The 20,604-nt window shown below is 34.6% G+C and overlaps 1 protein-coding gene across 1 annotated transcript in view; it reads right to left on the reverse strand.

The window, feature by feature from the left end:
• CNTLN (centlein) overlaps nucleotides 1-20,604 on the reverse strand; it is a 196,498-nt gene that overhangs the window by 112,954 nt on the left and 62,940 nt on the right. Inside the window, exons 7-8 of the mRNA XM_086479875.1 lie at nucleotides 20,292-20,454; nucleotides 9,759-9,950 (exon numbers count right to left, since the gene is read on the reverse strand). Coding sequence (XP_086336001.1) covers nucleotides 9,759-9,950; nucleotides 20,292-20,454 — 355 coding nt within the window. The remainder of the gene's footprint in view (nucleotides 1-9,758; nucleotides 9,951-20,291; nucleotides 20,455-20,604) is intronic.

A 20,604-nucleotide genomic window follows, 5' to 3' on the forward strand; every position in this document is an offset into this window, starting at 1 on the left:
GTATTTATTTCTACCAAGTATATATCTCACTTCTCTTACGTTTACATGTCTTTTCAAAGTGATACAGAGATTATGTTTTCTGGATGCATTAACCATGATGAAGCATAAGCACCATCTTCACCACAAAGCTGTACCAATAGGGGAACTATCCACACTGTGGATTTGCGAAGCGAATCCAATGCCACCCTTTCAACACTGCTGTTGCCAGAAACAACAAACAGTACCAATCAATATGGAGAAAACACAGCTCTGCTCCACCATGCTTCTATTCTGCATGACTTTCCTGAACGGGCAAAAGACAGCAGGTGGCAAGGCAATGTTTATCTAAGTGCTTCAGAACTAATATCACAGCCATGTGTGTATTGCTCCACCTCAACTTCCTCAGCACAAAGCTGTGATAACACTTACTATACAGTACAAAAACCACTGGCTAGGAGGAGACAGAGAAAGCCTGCACAGGTTTTTTTGTAAGCAGATGCAAGCTCACTCTGCTTCAACCACAAACTGGCCAATAAGCACAATAAGTGGCTTAATAAAAGCTAGAATATCTTTTCTCTCAGCAACACAACAGAGTCTACACACAGCTCAGACTAGAGGAAGCAAGTACACCTTAACAGAATATATGAGTTAGGAAACAGTATTTTTGACCTATGGCAACCAACTGGCCCATGACCCATACCTCACACTTTTCTTCCAGTCAAACTCCAGGAATCCAACGCCACACAAAGCCATGATGCAGGAAACATCCAGAAGCAGTTCATATATGAGAAATAAGAATCACTTCCCAGGTTTCCTCTTATTCTGTTACTGAGTCAGCTATCTGGGCAGCTAAGTCAGAGGCAATGTTCACCTCAGCATCCTTTGCAAGCTCCTTCATTTTACAGCTTGAAAATCCAATAATCACAGCTACACCTCTATTTACTGCACATACTTCTAGGATGGGCACTGGTAACAAAATGCTGAAGAGCAATTTACCCAGCCTAGACCTTGATCTCATGTGTCCCTATGAGTTCCCAAAAGGGGGTAAAGGCCAGCAGAAAGGGTTTCCACCATCCATCCACATTTGTAACATTTATGTTTGGCATCCTCCAAAATCCACATAACTTGTATCATATGAAAAGGAGCCCTGTGATCATCCAGTAGAGAAGAACAGGGAGGGGAAAAAAGGATGCAATCCCTTTATAAAGACCACGCAGCTTCCACATCAGAAAGATTCCCCAAACTAGGAATGAATTATTTACTTCATTCTTCAGGGACATTAGACCTCCCATTACAAAATTAATGCTCCCAATTATTGGTGAAAATATGCAGTTATAAGACAAGAAAAAATCTCTAGTCTGGAAAAATGTTTAGAAGAATCATCACAAAGTCTCAAGACAAGTCCAGATTTCATTAAGCCTTTTTGTTAAACTAGCCGCTCATTTCCCCATGCATTTGTTCGAGCAGCAACTTTTTAGTTCCAAGTACACAATAAAACTGGGCAGCTTTTTCATAAAACTGGTCAGAGCAGCAGCAAGCAAAGATCCAGGAAAGTTGAAAACATCAGTACTGTTTGCTCTAATGCATTACAATTAATAGACATTAGAAATAGAATATAACACTACAGAAGCCCGAGGAATTGCTGGTTAAAGTATTTTACACTCTTGGAAGCAATACTTTACAACTGTGGGTAAAAAGTTTCAATTAAGTAGATTTTTTTTTTTTCCTTTTTAAATTTTTTTAAGAACTTTTACAGCATCTTCCCTAGCATTTTAGTTTTTAAAAAACTTCTTAATTAGTTACTGGAAGCTCTTACTTAGACTAACTATACCAAAACGCAGACAGTAATTCTACAAAGATTTTTAAGATACTTTAAGATATATATTGGCATACTGTAAGTTACTAGGTAAATTTAAAAAAGCACTTTTTTCTGAGTAAACAGTTTCAGTACTAGAAAGCAAAAAAACCAAACCTGCATCTGATGGTAAGACTGCTCCAAAAAAAAGCAACTTTGTTGTCTGCTGAACTATTACACTATTATCACAAGTAAAAATCAAACGTGTGCACTAATGGTGTAAACTAGGGACTGCGCTTGTTATGCATTATCATCTCTGTAACATTAGAACCTCAATCATACTCAAACAAATTCACTAAAGTGTGGTTTTCAATCTGCTAACTATGCATTCCATAATAGCCTGTAATTATTAAAAACTGACAAGAAAGCTACGCCACCTGTGTTTATGTGAAGCCAGGTAATGAAAAAAACAACAACGCTGTCATCACCTCTCAATTCCTGATTGCATTATCAAAACTGTAGCCGAGTTTGGCATCTGGGTGTGACCTTGTTAACTGCTAGGGTAATTAAATTTATTCTATTGGGAAAAGGGATGATAAATTATTAGCAAGAAGATTTTGTTCACATTTTATTAAATTGGCCTGTCAAAGGGTCGGCCAAATTATCAAGGGCCTCATTTATTGGAGGCCAGCCATATTGCCACATCTGTTACAATTATTTATAATTTCAGCAGTTGAAAACCAACTGAGTTAGGCATCCGCCATGTAAAGTAATTTACAAATTATCTGATGAGGGAGTGTTTTAGCTTTTCCCTCATTTCTAGCCAGCAGAAAGCCGCGCTGTAATTACAGAACACGATTAGGTTCTTTGGGGAACTTATCTTGCACTCATAGCCATAGTAAGATGCAGCAAGAACATATGGAGGAGCTTGTGCTTCTACTCCCTGAAGCTCGTGACCCGCCTGCCGCTGAGCCCTTGAGTTGAATTTGAATGAGTGTGCCATGGCTAATGTTCTACACATGCACCATTTATGCCACAAAACAAATCGGATCACTGTTAATTATGAAGCAGCTATAATCAGGCCTTCACATCTGTGTAATGTGAAGCGCAGTAGGCTGTATTCCAATAATGTATGACTACCTTTGGGTCGCAAATTGCGAGCCATATTGCCTCAGTAGTAGTTACTGAATTGAAAGTAAGTCCTTTGATAAAAGCCCATCACAAAGATATTTTTATCCATTTTTTTTTTTTAAACACAAGCCTTTCTTTATCAGCTATTGACCAGAACAGTTAAAGCATATGGCACAAGTTCATTAATGAACAGTAGCACACAGCACTCTAATTTAATGAAACCACTTGAGCCATAAAAATCAGATTTAGTTAATTCCCCCTTTCCCTTTTTTTTTTTCTTTTCTGCATCTAGCCTATACCCTGGACTCCAACATAATGTCATGGGTGATCTTGCTGTAAAATATAATTATTTTTTTCGTACATTTATAAACAGGTTTTATATTTTAAGAGCTTGTGCATTTTGTAACATGGAATGGGGGGGGCGTGGGGGTGGTGGAGACAAACGGAAAGAATGGAAAATTGGAAAGATTTGTCCAAGTAGTTTCCCCTGCATAACCCAAAATTTAACCTGATAAGAATTACTAGTCCATATATCATTTCTATTTTAGAAATTACTGTCTGGCAGCTGTCTTCTAACAAAAAAATATTCTTTATTCAGTGAAAAATCTTTCTGTGAGAAAGCAGCTAAACAAGCGGCACCCAGATGGCAAACCAGCTACAGTTTAATTAATCCACTAAAAGCCATTCAGTTTTCAGTAAGGGTAATGTAATTTTGAATAATTGTAGGGAAAAAAAATCACTAAATGTTCTTAAGTTTTATTATAGCGGCATGAATAGAGCCGCTGTAGAGTAGTTAAAGTTGAGCTGCTCTTTCCATTATAAACCCCATATTTTCAGTATCTTGGTCCGTTTTGATTACTGTACATTGAGAACAGATAAATGGAATGTCAAACTAAACTAAATGACAATTAAACTGTTCTTCAGCACTGTATCCAGTTTTTCTTTTCCGTCCTTTTAACACTCTAGAATAGGATGTAGAATAGTTTTCAGAAGTTACATGGTACTTTCCTAAAGTACACTGCATTTCTTTCCTTTTTTTAAAAATAATTTCCAAAACTGCACAAACCCACTATTCCTTGTTTTATAGACAACACATGCCTGCATCCTGGCACACCTACAACATTGCAGGTGGAGTCCCAAATTGTCATAGTAAAACACATCCAACTGTAACTGAAATTGCGTTTTATGGTGCTTAAGTGCTAGTATACTGTGATCCCAATAGCAACAATGACTTCACAGACTCTATTAGACATGAACTCCACAAAGCTTTTCTGAGGACATGGGTATGGACTGACCAAACTCCTTTGTACACGCCTATATTATTTCAGAATTGTGCAGTTCAAATACAACGACTTTCTAGAAAAATAATAGTACTACTTCAACAAAGACCTGTATTTTGTCCTTTCCACCTTGTTTAAAAGACTGATAGACAAGGCATTTTAAGTGGTTTCAGAACACATTGGTATAAAAAAAAAGTTTGGAAACTAACAAATTACTACTGCTTCTTTGACTGAGAATCAGGGACATGCTTGTATCAGTTTTTTAAAAAGTGTTTAAGATACCATATTAATAAATTTGCTATTAAAAATATAACTAAGATTAAAATGACATAATTACTATTGAAGATCACATGTGTCCTAAATTTAAAGTTTAAAATATACTTATCTATGTATTGCAAACACCATAAAATACTGGTACTTTTCTATTAGAAACATATTAAATACAGTGCAAACTTAAGTTTACAAGCTATAATCTATACCTGTCTTTATTATAAGGGTAATAATTGCCAAATAACATGTAGTTTGCAGTGCAAGGGAATGCAACCATTTGAAAAATGTTATTGATATTTTCCATCATTAAAGACTGTTTATTTACAATAAGTTGTGTTGCCTAAATTGGTCAATTTCAGTTCCATTTTACTTTCTTCAAAGCCCAAGGCTCCAAAGTGAACAGTGATAAAATCTTTTGCCTTCCTCAAAGAATGTGCTGCAGTAATACATAGTTCTAAATATTTACTATGATATCAAGTCATCTTGTCCTATACAAGTACCTTTTCACTACAGTATTTGTTAACTGCTTAAAAATTCTATTTTAATATCTTTGTGATCAATTGCAATGCTTTTTAAAATAAATCGAATATTTCTAAAAACTGGAAGATCATTATGGCAAGCTTTGACCCATGGGAGATGCAAGACTGAGAAACTTCAAATGCAAATAAATTAAATGGGGAAGTTTTCTAACAGTTAAGCCTAAATAACCGTAATATAAAAAGCATTTTGTTAGTTTCAGTAACTGAAATCACCCCAATATACAAAACAAAATTTACAGCATCATACTTCAAGCGGGATATCTGCCTCTTGTTATGCTGTATATAGAAACAGAAAATTAAGTCTCAGAAGTTGACTTTAAATATTCAAATCACAGTACTAAGTATACTGGACAAAATCTAGAACGACTACAATAAATGAGAGTTACCCTCTCCAACTAATTTTTTACCATTTATATTTCAATCAAAATCAGTATTTTAAAGACTGTATTATATAAGCTTAATAAACTGAAATGACTGAAATACTGGTGTTAGAAAATCACTAAGTCACACTCTGATACTAAGTCTTGAAGGATTTTGCATGGCAACTATGGATGCAGTTTTTCTTGAAACATTTTTATTTCTCATATAAATCCTTCTAAACTCAAGTTTTCATTTTAGTTACAAACCAGCATTTTTCTCCTAAAAAGCTTATTACATCTATGTGCATTGTTTTAGTGGTATTTTCTATTCTGACTACTTTTAAAAACTTCATAATGAGAAATTAAGATATTATTATAAAAGTACAAGTGAATTCTGTATTAGGTAGAATGTACATACCTGTCAGGTGCTACAGTTATAAATAAAAACATTTAAACATCTGACAATTACTGTTCTTTGATCAAGTATTATCTCTTAATACTGTCTTTGATGTCTGCACACATATGAAAAGTAGGGGTGGAGACAGAAATGACTGCTCCAGTTGAGTGAACATTTAAATATTTACTATTCACATGCGTCACTGTTATTGTATACTAACCTATGACTAAATGTATGGTATATATCTCACAGTTAAAAATGAAAACCAATAAATAAATAGAATCAAAACAACAATTACATGAGATTAAATTAATCAAACCCCACAGGCTTATGTTTTGAAAACTGTTTAAAATGGTTTTATTCTGTTTCCTTTTTTTTACTGTGTAGCCTGAGCATAGATCTAACTAAAAAGACTTCCAGATTCAAAGATGCCTAATCTCTCCAATCAGAGAAAAGGTGAGAGCTGTTGAATGCACACATAATAACAGGTAAATACAAATTACTGTAATGCAGATTCAAATTCTTCATCTCACACATTACCAGAATAGCCAAAAACAACCAAAAGTTTGCCCTCATAAGTGCCACACTGACTAGAATATGATTACAACATTAAAAAAGGCATATTTTACCCTTAATGAAAGAAAACTGAGATATCCTTGATAATAAAGCCAATAATATAAAACTCATTTTTGCCTGACTACAATATAATTTCAAAGGCAAGAAAGAAAGAAAAGCTCAAATCCAGGAAAAAGTATGTGCTAATATATGCAACACTGATGTATAATTTTCTTGGTTAGTGAATGTCTGAAGAAGACATATTAGTGCTGTTGACTGACAGATAGCATGTCCTACAGGATGAACTTTCAGCAAGGCACAAATCTGAATATACTCAAGAAACCACTACTTTACAGCAGAGTTACAATTGTAATTTAAACCAACTTCTATTTTTTAGGATAGATTGTTTTAAAAAATAGTAATAGGAAAACTAGTAGATGCCTACACTGCTTTGGTGTCCTGTTAATTAAGCCCCTATTCCAAATCCATCCTTTTCTTCTGATGTTGCAGTCACGAAGACAGCAAATGAGTCAGGAGGTTCTCTTAATCATGTTTAACTTCAGAACTTTACAAATGACCAGAGTTCTGGTTAGCTAACAGGTCACAGAAGTAATGATAGCTAATCACTTTTTTACCCCTGCAGAATCCTCAACTGTGTTACCACAAAATAATCATTACCTTTCTAACATTTACGCAAGATAGTAAAGTCAAATGGGAAATTAGGCTGTCATCAAAATGGAGCCAACAATGAGCACTATGATACAGTCCCAAAAGGCATACTCTGGCCTTTCAACCAGAGCAAGACTGCATGTCAACCAAATTTGAGATATTTGCTATAGAAGAACGGAAGAATGTTAGTCAAGAGACAATAATAAGCATGTTAGGTACATACTGCTTAACATCTTGGTTCTCCTATAAACCTAGCAACTATGGACACTATCTATACACATTTCCTTGCCTATGAAGCTGCTTCAGTAACACTAATCATTTGTCCCATCACAGCCTGGTTTAACAATAATTTACTAAAAAAAAACCCCGAAGGTTCATACACTGCATTTAGCTTACTACATCACATTCATTATCATCCATGTCCTCTTTTGCTTCATATCACGTCTTCTCCACTAGCATTGTTAAGTATCTGACTGAGCTCGTGATAGACCACATAAATGTTTAACTGTTATATTTCTGCAGGAAGTCAGACTGAACCCACATTCACTAACAAAACAGAAAACTCTCTGAATAATCATGACAAATACACTCCTTCAAATACATCGGGAACAGGGAAAGTGCCACAGTCTAAAACACTGAGATAGGATTGAAATGCAAACACAGCAGAAAGCAAACAGAAGGCCATAGGAAAAAAATTATTTGCACCCATGTTCATCATTAAGCAACTTACAGCTGCTTCACATTTGAATCCTAATTTACATGGAGCATATTGGTTAATGTACTTCAAGTTCAGACACCACTAGAAGGAGACATGGAATAAATTAACAAAAGAAATGGTAACAATTCACCCACACTGGATGTGAAGTTGAATCATCAATTGTAGATTGCTATTAGCTTCTAAAATAGTCTTACTTTTAATCTCAGAAATTTCCCAAAGTTCTTTTAAGAAGTAAACAAAATTGATCTGGGTGAAATTGCCTACTTGGATTTGAAATAGATTTCAGCAAAGTTCCACACTAGAAGCTCTTAAGGGAACCAAACTGCTGTATTTTAAGGGGAGAAAAAAATCTTACAGTTAAAAAACCTGTTTTCATAATGAGAAATAAGTAATAGAAATAAAAGCTTAGTTTACTCAGTGGGTAAGAGTCACCTGTGGTGTCCCACATGTTCAAAAAATATAGAAAGGTAGGAGGCTAGTGTAGTAACAAAATTTTCTAATACTACTAAGCTATTCAGGATAATAAAGACAAAAAACAATGCCAAATATTTACACCAGGTCCACATGGGATTATCATGTGACTGTATAATAAACTATCAGACAATATCCAGGTTAGACAACATAGGTGTACATGGAGGAAAGCATTCCAACATCACTTCACAAAGACAACAAAGACCTCTTTAGCCTCAGGAAATATAATACAGAGATATAATAAAAGCTTTTATGATAAGAAAAAATAGTCTGACAAAATAAACTGCTAAAAACTCTTCAGAGCAATACAAGATGATGAAAGTGGAACGATGTACTCTGAAATACAGTCTGAGCATTCAAAAACCATGATCCAAAGCTGTGTTTAGAGCACAAACAGCTTGAGATTAATTTTATAACATTTCAAAAAATCTTCTAAAAGAAAAAAACATATTTATTTCTAAGATTCAGAGAAATGTCAAGAATGTATCAAGAAGAAAATATTCCACAAGAAAGACTTAAAAGAATGTATTTTGTAATTTGTGAAACAAAATTATCAAGTCATTAGATTATGGGGAACTTTAAAAATCATGCAAAATACAGGTCAAAAATCTTATGATAAATGCTTCAGTAATACTCCAGATAAAGTTAGAATATGAACTTTAGAATGACCACCATGAACACATCCAGGAGATAAGCATTCTGTGATTTTTCTGGTTTACAGCAGATTACTGTACTACTTACACAAACTTTGAGGAACTAAACATTACGGGGTTCTAATATTCAAGCTCCTTTGGGCTCACGAATACAACCCTTGATTACAGATCTACCTCACCTACCCATGCTAAGTGAAATTTTGGATTTTAACAAGTATTATCACTACTTTATCTTCTCTGCTTAATCAAGGGAAAGAGTGCTAGTAAAACTGAAACGTGTAAGCACCTCTCATGGACAAATCCATGGAAGAAACTAAGCAACAGAGTTTACAAAACCATTGTGGGTAGACAATTTCAAAGCCTTTCAAATTCACTTGAAGCCACAAATTGGCCCTTGGAAAATGTCAGGAGTATACATAAGATCTGGCAAACCTGTAAAGCTGGAGGTCTGTTAGCAAGAGTGATGGATTTATTTTAATACTTTCAAATGGCACATTGAAGCTTAGAAATTTTTAGACAAATATTTCTTCCCACTGTAATACTTGCTTTAGATCTATGATCTAAAGTTTAGTTCCATGGTCAGGAACAATGAAACAAATCAGGAGCAATACATTTCATTTTCACAGAGGAAGGAAATGCAGAAACTTCACAATTTTTTTTTTAGGAATTTGTTTCCAGGAAAAAAATCACTTTAGTTTTATTTTTACTTTTGGTGTCATTGTTAGAGAATATAAATAAGATCCTGTTACTCAGGGTTTTTTCCCAGGACAGTTTTAATTGTGAATTGCCTTCAATTACCTACCACAGAAATAGTTACACTACTGCAGCAGCACAGTTTTTCTTAAAAAAAACCAACCCTGCAATTTCCTTTAAAACTCTCTTGTACAGAAACTTAACTTAAAACAAGAAGAAACAACTTTATTATTCTAGAAGTAGGCTCACCTGTACTTCACATTTTGGAGAATTCTGATGTACTGCATTTAAAGCATCACAAGCCTGCTGAAGTTGCTCTTCTAACTGACAAATCTTTTGATCTTTTCCAAGCAACTGATGCTGAAGCGAGGCACAGCTTTCCTGCAGTTGAATTTCACTTGTTTTAACAATTTCAAAACATGAAGTCAATTCATTATAAAGCTATGAGAGGGGAGAAGGGAAATAACAAGATCAAAAATAACTTCAATGCAGATAACCACATAAATACAGGAGGACAGAAAACTTAATTTCAGTAACTTATCCACAAAGGTGACCCTCTCTTTTTTTACATTTTGACAATTCTTCCATACTTCCTGTCCTCCTGCCTCCTGTCATGCGGAACAGATTTGAAAATAGTGATTGTAACAACTACTGACACTTTAAGTTTGAAAGATTTTCCAGAAAAACGTATCTTACATTACAATATTATCCATGTTAGTTGCTTCTTTATGGCATTTATGAACAGAAATGGACACTTAAAAATCAGGATTTACTTTAGTTCTTGAACAGTTTATATAAAATGCAGAAAACGCAAAAGAAAAAACACCTTATCGAGAATAGGCAAAAAATTGAAACATCTGTTCTGGGAATGAAATTAAAGGAGCAAGAATACCAAATATCACCCCTGTCTTCACAGAGCAGTTTGATCTTTTGAAAACTAACATCTTTAATATAGCTTGGATAGCAATACAGTGAATCCACTAATGTCTACTGCATTTTGTATGAAGTATAAAATGATTGTTTAATAATTATTCTGTAGGAATTTTTTTGACATTAACTATAAAACCCAAAGATTGCATCAGAAGTTCTTACCCCTGGCTGTTGTTCAACTGTTCTTGCTGAAACTAGAATATTGTATGTATTCTGCAATCACTTTAGAAGAGATACCATACACACAAAGAATTTCTAGAACTACATCTAAGTAATAACTAGCAGTAGATGCCATCTAACTGACAAAAAGAACTTATCTTGCAAGAATAAGAGAATTTAACCACACCATCCCTCCATTTTTACCCTTCTTTTTCAATATAAACATCTGAAAACTTTTCAAAACACAATCAGCTTTTTATATTAAAAAAAAAAGTTTGAAAAATAAACCTGTAGTTGGATAAGTAACAGTACAGATTCTGAAGGAAATACATGACTACCTAAGCACATATTTCCCTCTGTCTTCATTTCAGTCCTTCATTCAATTGTCCTTTTTTCTCAAAATAAACAATATTCCCTCCGACTATGTATTCTACAATAAATTATCTGTAGAAGGCATTTATGTACTTCCACAGATGAGTTTTCTTTGGAAAATCCATTTCTGCCATTCCACCCAAAAAAAACTAATTAAACATGAAGAATTTTGAAATCTATCAATAATATTTATAAGTACAAGAAACTGAAACAAGTCATTTTACTTGTAAAAACGTTCTTTAGTTTACTTTGTCCTGTCAGCTTTACTTATATGATACACTTGTTTCACCCTTTAGTCTGCTTACATTGCATATAAGTTAAAGCCTTTGAAAAACAATCACAACTTTTAGATTTGGAAACTGACTGATACTTTTAATGACGAGTATTAAAAATCAAACTCTTGCATGGAAATTTCTGTGCCTCCTGAATCTGTCTCACACGTTTAAGAAAGCTTACATAATCTCTAGAAATTAGCCAATTTCTTATGGAAATCAGAAAGTATCTCACAGGAAAACAAACAGTTCATGTATCAAAATACATGCGTTTTTAGATAACGTCCTTCCAAACAAATGGAACATCAAGACACAGCTACTTCCAACTATAACTATATAGTCTCATTAGCTAGATCATACTGGTATGACAATTTGCTGGTTTTATGACTAGCAGCACTTAAGTGGTTGTAATTATAGTATCTGAAAGGTAACATCCAAATAAGATGAATGGAGAACATCAAAAATATGATGCTTTTTTCTAGCTGGCAGCCATATCCCCTAATGTTGCTAATGGGTATTTTTGGTAGTCAGCATTTTTCAGGACAAGATAAAGAGCATGTCTTTTTACTTTTCCAACCTTTCCTGCTCTGAAAACAGCAGTAACAAAACATATATTTCAAGTATAACTCTAGCTAAAAGGTATGTGCAAAAAACCATATTCACACCATTCACATTTTTACACTAAGTTTTATATTTTATTTTTTTTGAACAACAACAGTTTACAGAACTCTTTTTTTTAGGGTATTGAACATCGGGAAATTTCAATTTCCAATTTCAATTACTGTCTACAGATAACTAGAAGAACTTCCAAATTTCCATTTGGTTCCCTATCTTTTCTTTTACGGCCATGCACTGTTTTGTGGATTAAATACACGCTTAATGTTTATATTGGATTATTTGGGGGTCTTCTGCTCATTTCTGACCCTGTTTTAGAAGAGGCACAACATTTAGTCACACTGCAGTAAGCACATTCCAGAACATACAGAATTGCACAGCACAGTGAAACAGGTCTAGCATTAATAAAGATACAGAAAGTCAGGTGGAGAGAGACAAGACGTAAAACGGAGATCAGAGGACTAGAGGTAGAACATTGAGTAGAAAATCCAAAAGAACGAAAAAATATTCTAAATTATTTATCTCAGAACTGGCAAGCTTCACAGGAAAGAAGAGTGAAATCTTGACTGTACATAAGTCAGTGGTTATAGCTTACATGAATGCCAGTAAGACATGATGTTTACCCAGGAAACTGCTTCATCACGAAGAACAAATATAAAAAAGAAATTATGTTTACAAGATAGAAAGAAAAAGGAAAATATTTAAAATGTTTCTTAATACATTTTATGAAATGCCGTAGTTGGGAAAAAAAAAAAGCAACAGCCAGTGACACAGGCCTGTGCTCTGCAAAAACTGTTGCGCTGACTATATTTTGAGAATATCTTTTTAATACCTTAGAGCTGTCCTTTCTCTGACAGGCAACATAGATTGTTATAGGTAAAGACACTTAAAAACAAATAAAAAAAGATTAAAAGTATCTGAAATAAGTACACTGTAATAAATTTAGTCTATATGACAGAAAAGCAGTATTTATCAGTCAGGAAGGAAGAGTAACTTAGCTGAAATACAAGAAGTACTCTGTATTTCTCAACTACAGTAAGAATTTTACCAGAAAACAATTTTTGCTAGATGTTTGAAGAGTTACTTAAAACGGAAAACTTCATTAGAATAATGGGTGTGCTTAACGGCATTAAGTAAACTAAAAATGCCAGACCAAAGTAGAACTTCCAGGAGAACCAAAAGATGACTCTAATGGCTCTTCACATTTTACAGCCTGATAATGGTGGGGTGATCTAAAGTACTGTCATACATTAAGTATGTGTGATGGCAAAATTATGTTAGATCAGACCAAGGAAAGATGAGGAATTAAAAAAAAACTAGTAAAACTAAGTAATTAACCTACACTATCTATTATACTGTATGTTAGCCAGAATGACAGTGTAACTGGAAGAGTGAAACAGTTGACACAAATGACCACCAGTAACACTAAACAAGTGTGCAAGACTTATTTTAAACTAGGTTTAGACTGCTCCTGTGTGATGAATGACAATTAATGCCTGGGACACATTTTCCAGTTCAAAAATATTTCCAATTCCATAATACAAAATGCATTTATTTAATGCTCTCACAGAGTTTCCTATGATAGCAACTAAAGCAGAGAAAGTGGGGATTCCTGGGAGATTTCCTTCTAAAGTATTTTCCTGTGAGGAACTAACGCTAAGGTAGATCCATCCACTGAAATGCAATAGTATCCAATTATACACACTGAGTGTAAAAGAAATATTCTCCTACATTAAACATTTTATCTAAACACTCACACCCTAAAACACAGTGTATTACAGAGACCTGACTAAATTAACCCAAATATACAGTAATATTGAACATACAGTAATGACACAAATGAAAATAAGTTAGTCTAACATAAATTATACAGTTAATAAAACTGTAAGAGAAACTATTACAGCACCATCACAGAAATGCATGTTACAAGATCATGCTTAACGAGAATTTGAAAGGAACAAGGGCAGATATCAGCTGGAGAAGCTCTACATGAAACTGAAGAAGCACTCCAGACAGACTATATACCACACATTCACAGCATTTAGTTTTAAAATTGAGAAGCAGAGGTAGTGGTTTTTAAAGGTGAAAGACCATGAAGCTTACCTGTGATACAAGAGAAAAATGTCAAACATAAGTGAGAGGTTAAGAAGAAAAACAAAAGAAAGTAAAGAACAGATGTAAGTAACATCAGACAGCATGCAAACAAGAGTCATTAACTAGTACAAGCTAAAAGAGAAGATGCGTTTTTCTCAACTTTATGGTACTATATGATTGCAAATACCATAGATGTTTGGGAAACCATGTAAAACTGATAACTTTAGCAATATACCTTCTCAAAGACAATAGAAGAGAACTTAAAAGCAAAAGACGTTTCTGTCTTTTTGATTAATGTTGGTACTGCAAAAATTCAAACTGATGAGTCTGTTGAATCCAGTATTTCCTGTTTCCTGGTTCACCACTACCACCACTAATGTAGCCTTCCAGCATTTACCCATTTAATCACTTTTGTGCAACTCCTTGTGTTGATATGACTATCTAATGCTAGGATTTGTGGACTGCTTTTTTGAGTATCTAAAAATTTTGACACATTTCTCTCAGAAAGACTGCGTTGATCAGCAACAACTTCTCTGTGAAACGCTATCAAACCCTATTTACATTTCTTCTGTCTATACAGTCCACTGTCAGAAAACATTCAGCCAGCTTGTGAAGAACACAAGTCCCAGTTAATGCAGAAAAATGTTAATAATTCATACTGCAAAGAGTATAGTTTAAAATTATCCATTGTGGGACGAATCTGATCATACACTGAATTCAGATATATTTAAATCTTACAATTCTAACTCAGATAAAAATTGGCATTAGTCACAAACATATTTAAGTAAGCTTAATCTTAAGATTTTTCTTCTTTTTTTGATGCACAACTCCTCTTGCACTCTTACCAGTTTCTGTAATTTCTTTCATCTACAGCTCTCATACTGCAAAAAAATACATTATCGTTGCCAGAAACATTAGTGACAGATTTAGTAGTATATATTACTTACTTTTTTTTCCCCAAATACTTAAGCATTCTGCAGATACCAATCTACACCAATATGGACAGGAACTACAGCACATTAAGAATACCAGCACAGCATTTTTCAAGCATGAAAATCATTGCCTGTGAGTGCAGAGATTAACATCACCCTGAGAGAATCAGAGTCTGAGCAGGATTTTTTCAGCTTTAACCTACGGGCGCATCTGACACCAACATCTACTTGCTAGTGTGTGACCAACTGCACTGCTGTTTGGTACACAAGAAACAAACAGACCAACCTAATTAACACACTTTCCAACAACAGAAAAAAGTATCAGAGCTTGAACTAAAGTGTAAGATAATCTTTGTTAAATATGTGAGTTTCTCACAGCTTTCACAGATGAAGTGTGTGAACTACAAAAATGATGATTCATTTATTACTGACAGCTTGGCCTTCAGCATATGATTGGACAGTAGGTTTCTCTCAGCTCTTATCATGTGTGAAAGAACAATTTTCATCCCAATATGAGGGAGAACCTGCATTGTTACTACCATTTACACATCTATATATTTTTAGGTTTTATTTTATGAATTTGTGAATTTAATGCTACCTATATAAAAATAAACACATTTATGTGATTTTTAACTACGCTTAAAGGTTTTTGCAGCCGCAAAGAAAACTAGAAGTGGTAAAATTTAACTTTAGGATGGCAAAGACAGTACCTTGACATTCTGATTACAATTTGTCAGGCTTGAAGGAAAGCAAACTATCTCCACACACTGACACCATGAAAAAGACTAGTAAAGTCAGCTGCAGGCACAAAATTAACCAGCACATCCAAAAATGTATCTGACTATCCTATTTTTATCTACTTTCTCGTGCACTTGATGCAGACTTCTGCATTGCCTCATAATTGAAAACACTTTACTGTATATTCTAATTATGCCAAAAATCCATTGAGCAACGCTTTTCTTCATCACAGACATGTATACCACTCTCCACAGTATTGTCTGAGAGCTGAGTTCCAGGACACTAATTACAATTTCCTATTTAATGACAAATAATGGTATTTCCACTTCACCAAAAGGGCCTTCCACTAAGAGATTTTTAATCAGTATGATTAACGAGGAACTGAAAGGCCACAACAGATCAAGGGAAAGTAATGTATTATAAAAACAAAGGCCCTAAATTGTAAATTTCAGAAAACTGTGATAAGCTGGCTAAGGAGTTCAGAATCTCTTCTTGTCTTATTATCCCTAGTATTGATTGAAGTCTCTCCACCTTGAAATTGTTGGTGAGGACAAATCTATTGAGTCTCATTAAACCCAGCAGAGGAATGAAGTCCCCAGAGCATTTAGGACCACTAAAACAGATGCTATACATTTTAGAAAAATATTCCCTATCCTTTAGAACGAGCACTACAGCTGCAATATGAAATAGGTATCAATTTGTTTCCATAAATGCTCTAACACAAAGCAGTTGTTGTAGAACACACCACCCTTAAAATTTGTACTTAAAGGAAGAAAAAAAAAAAGGTAGTAGTATGTCAAGTCAACACAACTCGATAAAACAGATTACAGATGTTCACATGTATATGCTACCCACTAGACTTGGAAGAGAATTTGTGGTCATCAATAGATTTACACATGACCCACTGCAAGTTCATGACCTTGATCTGCTCCATCAGAAATGTTTTCTTCTTTTATTCTGTTTACTGTTTCGTACTACACATTAAGATCAGCACAAAGAGCAGTTCTTCCTAAATGTCAGATAGTTAAGTTGAACTCGGAATATGTGAGCCAACCACATTGCCTGAGCTATAGCATACACTGCCTATCTGACCACTACTAGAGAGGTCATTGATCTTGCTGTAAGGGACAATGTATCATAGGATGTACACACTGATAGGCTCACTGCCATTCGGAGCAGTAGGAAAATATTCCTTTGTGAGTATGTTTATGGAATAGCTGACACATCCTTATCAAGCTGTTGCAGCCTGTGTATCATTAATGCACAGAAGACACACAGAACACACATTTGTCTGCAATAGTTTGCCTTTCTCATACAAGGTAAAAATAGGCATTTATATTATTTTGCTAAGTTTTCCAAAGAACTGCTATGACTTTAGTAGGACCGTGTCTTCTAATCTGGAAAACACATGCTACCTTGAAGCAATTACAGCAGGGTATTTTAAAGAGTTTTTCTGATCACAAGTATAGAACAGGATTGTCACGATAAAAGAACTCCTTTTTGCCTCCAAAGTTCTCTCAATTCATTTTGCCACAAACTTTATTAGATCTACTCCACTCTGACTCAGAGAACAACTTTTTGTTTTTAAATACATACCTTTTTTAACATATTTTTATAAAAAAACCCCAACCAAACAAAAAGAACAGATACTTTCCAAGTGCATTAGTTATTTTGATATTTTACAAAAAGATAGCTTATCAGTTCCATAATAGTAATTTGACAGAATATTTGAGTTGGCTTTTGCTGGTTTAAGAAGGTCATCTTAGAATCATAGAATCATTTAGGTTGGAAAAGACCTTTAAGATCATCAGGTCCAAGCATTATCCTGACACTACCAAGCCCACCACTAAACCATGTTCCTAAGCACCACATCTATACATCTTTTGAACATTTCCAGGGATGGTGACTCCACCACCTCCCTGGGCAGCCTGTTCCAATGCCTAACCACTCTATCAGTAAAGAAATTCTTCCTAATATCCAATCTAAATCTCTCTCCCCTGGCACAACTTGAGGCTATAAACTATGGTCTTGTCATTAGTTACTTGGGAGAAGAGACCAACACTGACCTCACTACATCTTCCTTTTAGGCAGTTGTAGAGAGCGATAAGGTCTCCTCTCAGCCTCCTCTTCACTAAGCTAAACAACCCCAGTTCCCTCAGCCACTCCTCATAAGACATGTTTTCCAGACCCCTCACCAGCTTTGTTGCCCTTCTCTGGACACGCTCCAGGACCTCAGCGTCTGTGAGTTGGAAGTGTTTGGCAGCTATCAAATAAAAACAGCTCATCTGCAAAACTAAGCTATTCTTATTCTTGTCAGCTAAGGTAGACCAAGAACTGTGACCCAGCTTTCTAAAGCAATTTGAATCTTGAGCCAACTGTTGAGAAGCAGCTTGCCCCAATAGCTATGTAAGTATACCTATCAATTTTCCATAATACATAAATAATTTACAAAAGCAAAATTATTTTTCATAGGACAGGTTAAACTCTTTCCCAAATTGAAGTCAGTAATACTGGCAAAATCACTATTATGCAAGATAAAGTGACCTTTATAAAGTTTCATCATGCTTTAGAACAGTCTTACAAAAACCTAGGTTTTTTCTCATTCATATGTTGTAAAACTAGTCTGGAAGAATATGGTCTTACAAACACTGATGAAGAAATTTCATATTATCTTCACTTTGCCAATTTTTTTTTTCCCTGAGTGATTCAAAGGATCCATCTAATGCTTATAGAAGCATTGACTGGAGAATGAAAAATGAAAGGAATAGCAACTCCTGATACCTACATTCCATATTACAAAAAAAAAAAAACCAACAACAACAAAAACAGTCTGTAATTTATTTTGTCTTGTCTCAGATAGGTAGAACTCCCCTTGACTTGCACACGTTCTGAACAACTTTGACAGAAATTTACCTGTAGCTTGGCTGGGCTCCTACTGTAGTGAATAAAAGACTTAATGTCTTTCATCACTGCGGTAAATGATAAACCTGTTTGGAGTTCAGTACACAAGAATGTGCTGGGCACTATGTGCTATAAAATGCTAACCAAACACATCTTTAGCCAGTACTGATTCTGGCTTGACTTAGGCCTAGCTTCACAATTTTATCACAAACTACATACTCTAAGTATGATGATAAAGGGAAACACCTGAGTTTTTGAAAAAGCATTGACTATGCATAATTTCAGAAAACAGTTCCAAGATTGGTAGAAGGTATGTGAAACTTGTATATACAACTTCTTCCTTGTCTTCTTCCTTCTCGATGGTTCTAAAAAAGAAGGAAACATATCTACCATATTTCTTACAGATTGAAAAACACATCCATATAATTTGTTACAATGAAAAGGAGAAGTTCTGCATAGTGCACATGCGACAGGTCTTCAGGGTTATCGTTTTCCTGGCATTAATCAAAAATATGAATCTGTTCTGTAAATGTAAATATAAGTAAAAATTTTTTAATTAGTAATTAATTTAAAAAGCTATTGTGGCAATAGTTTTTCCAGTTAATTTTGATAGAGCCGGTTTTTGCATCTTAAACCAGCAAAATTGTTTGAGATTCACACAAATGTATTATTCACAAATGAAAAGAATTTCTTCTCCTTAATTATAAAAAAAAAAGTAGAGAATTTAGTAATTGAAAATTACATAAAGAAATTTACATGCTTGGCATTTCACTCCTATTTTTCTTCAGATGCAACTAAATCTTAGCTTTTTAAGGCTCATCAATTCAATGTGGATAAAGGGCCATATATGCTGGTGTTGCAGAAATCACCAGATCTAGGATTTTAGAATACTGCTTAGAAATCCTCTTACTTTTCCCATCTTGATTTGACTATCAAGAATTCTAATTAGTGGATATTAGTAGGAGAGACTAATGATTATTTTGGAAAAATAAATCTCAAATGGAATAAATAATCAAATATAAAATAAAATCTGTATTGCCAATGCTGCTAGCATGCCCCTGCAAAGTCCCAGACATAAGGTATTCATTAACCAATGATCTATTAATGGTTAGAAACAAGGATAATATGTTATAGTCCAAGATGTCTGCTAGACAGGATTTATTATGGTACCCATTGTGTATAATCTTTGAATCATGACCAAAGTAGGTTCGAGCCAAGAGCCTACGAGCCAAGGACATGTTCCTTGACCAAGCATGGTCAACTCACAGAGTGGTCAAGACCTCTGACTCACAGACCACTTACCCAAATTATACCACCTACTCAAAAGAGAACAATAGAAGACTACAACAGAGGCTGTGCATCAGAAGCGAGAAAAGAAGAACCAATCATTGAGAGAATGATAATGAATATGCATTGTATAGACTAAATATGTATGAATTTAATATATAAGTATTTGTTGATTGCAATGTGCAAGCAGACATCCTTGGGAAGGATCCCATGTCCCCGGTGCGCACAGTGTACATCATTAATAAAGGACGTCTCTACTTATCTAATTTTGTGTAGATGTTTTTCTTACCCACTGCAGATTTGCAACACTGGGATGTAATTAGGCCAATAAACTCTGTTACTCTGCCAACCATATTTTGATAACAATAAAGATGCAAAGATCTAAAGGATGGAAGAGTACACATGCTTTGATTACTCTGTCCATTGATATTGTACAGATGGATATTTAAATGAACCTGTGATCATAAAGCAGAATCACATACTTTTTCATATGATGTTGTTTCAGCTGTGTGAGCATCTTCTTGGTCTTTCAGTACTTTTTGTGCATCAGTATTGAGAGTCTGAAGCTCCTTTATCAGCTCAGCCTGCTGTGCTGTATGTTTGATGTTTTGTCTGTAAAGATTCTGCAGCTCCTGTAACTCCTTCCTGGGTAAAACAAGCAATAAAGAGAAATTAAGAGAAAGAAAAACAATGACCGCCATTAAACAATTGTGTTAAAATAATTTTATTGTAGATAATGAGCTTCCTATTTTCATTTTCTTTTCTGTCAATTGCCCTATAAACACTAGAAGTTAC

This window comes from Leptosomus discolor, chromosome Z (genome assembly GCF_034619465.1).
Source record: "Leptosomus discolor isolate bLepDis1 chromosome Z, bLepDis1.hap2, whole genome shotgun sequence".
In the NCBI taxonomy this organism is placed as follows: Eukaryota; Metazoa; Chordata; class Aves; order Leptosomiformes; family Leptosomidae; genus Leptosomus; species Leptosomus discolor.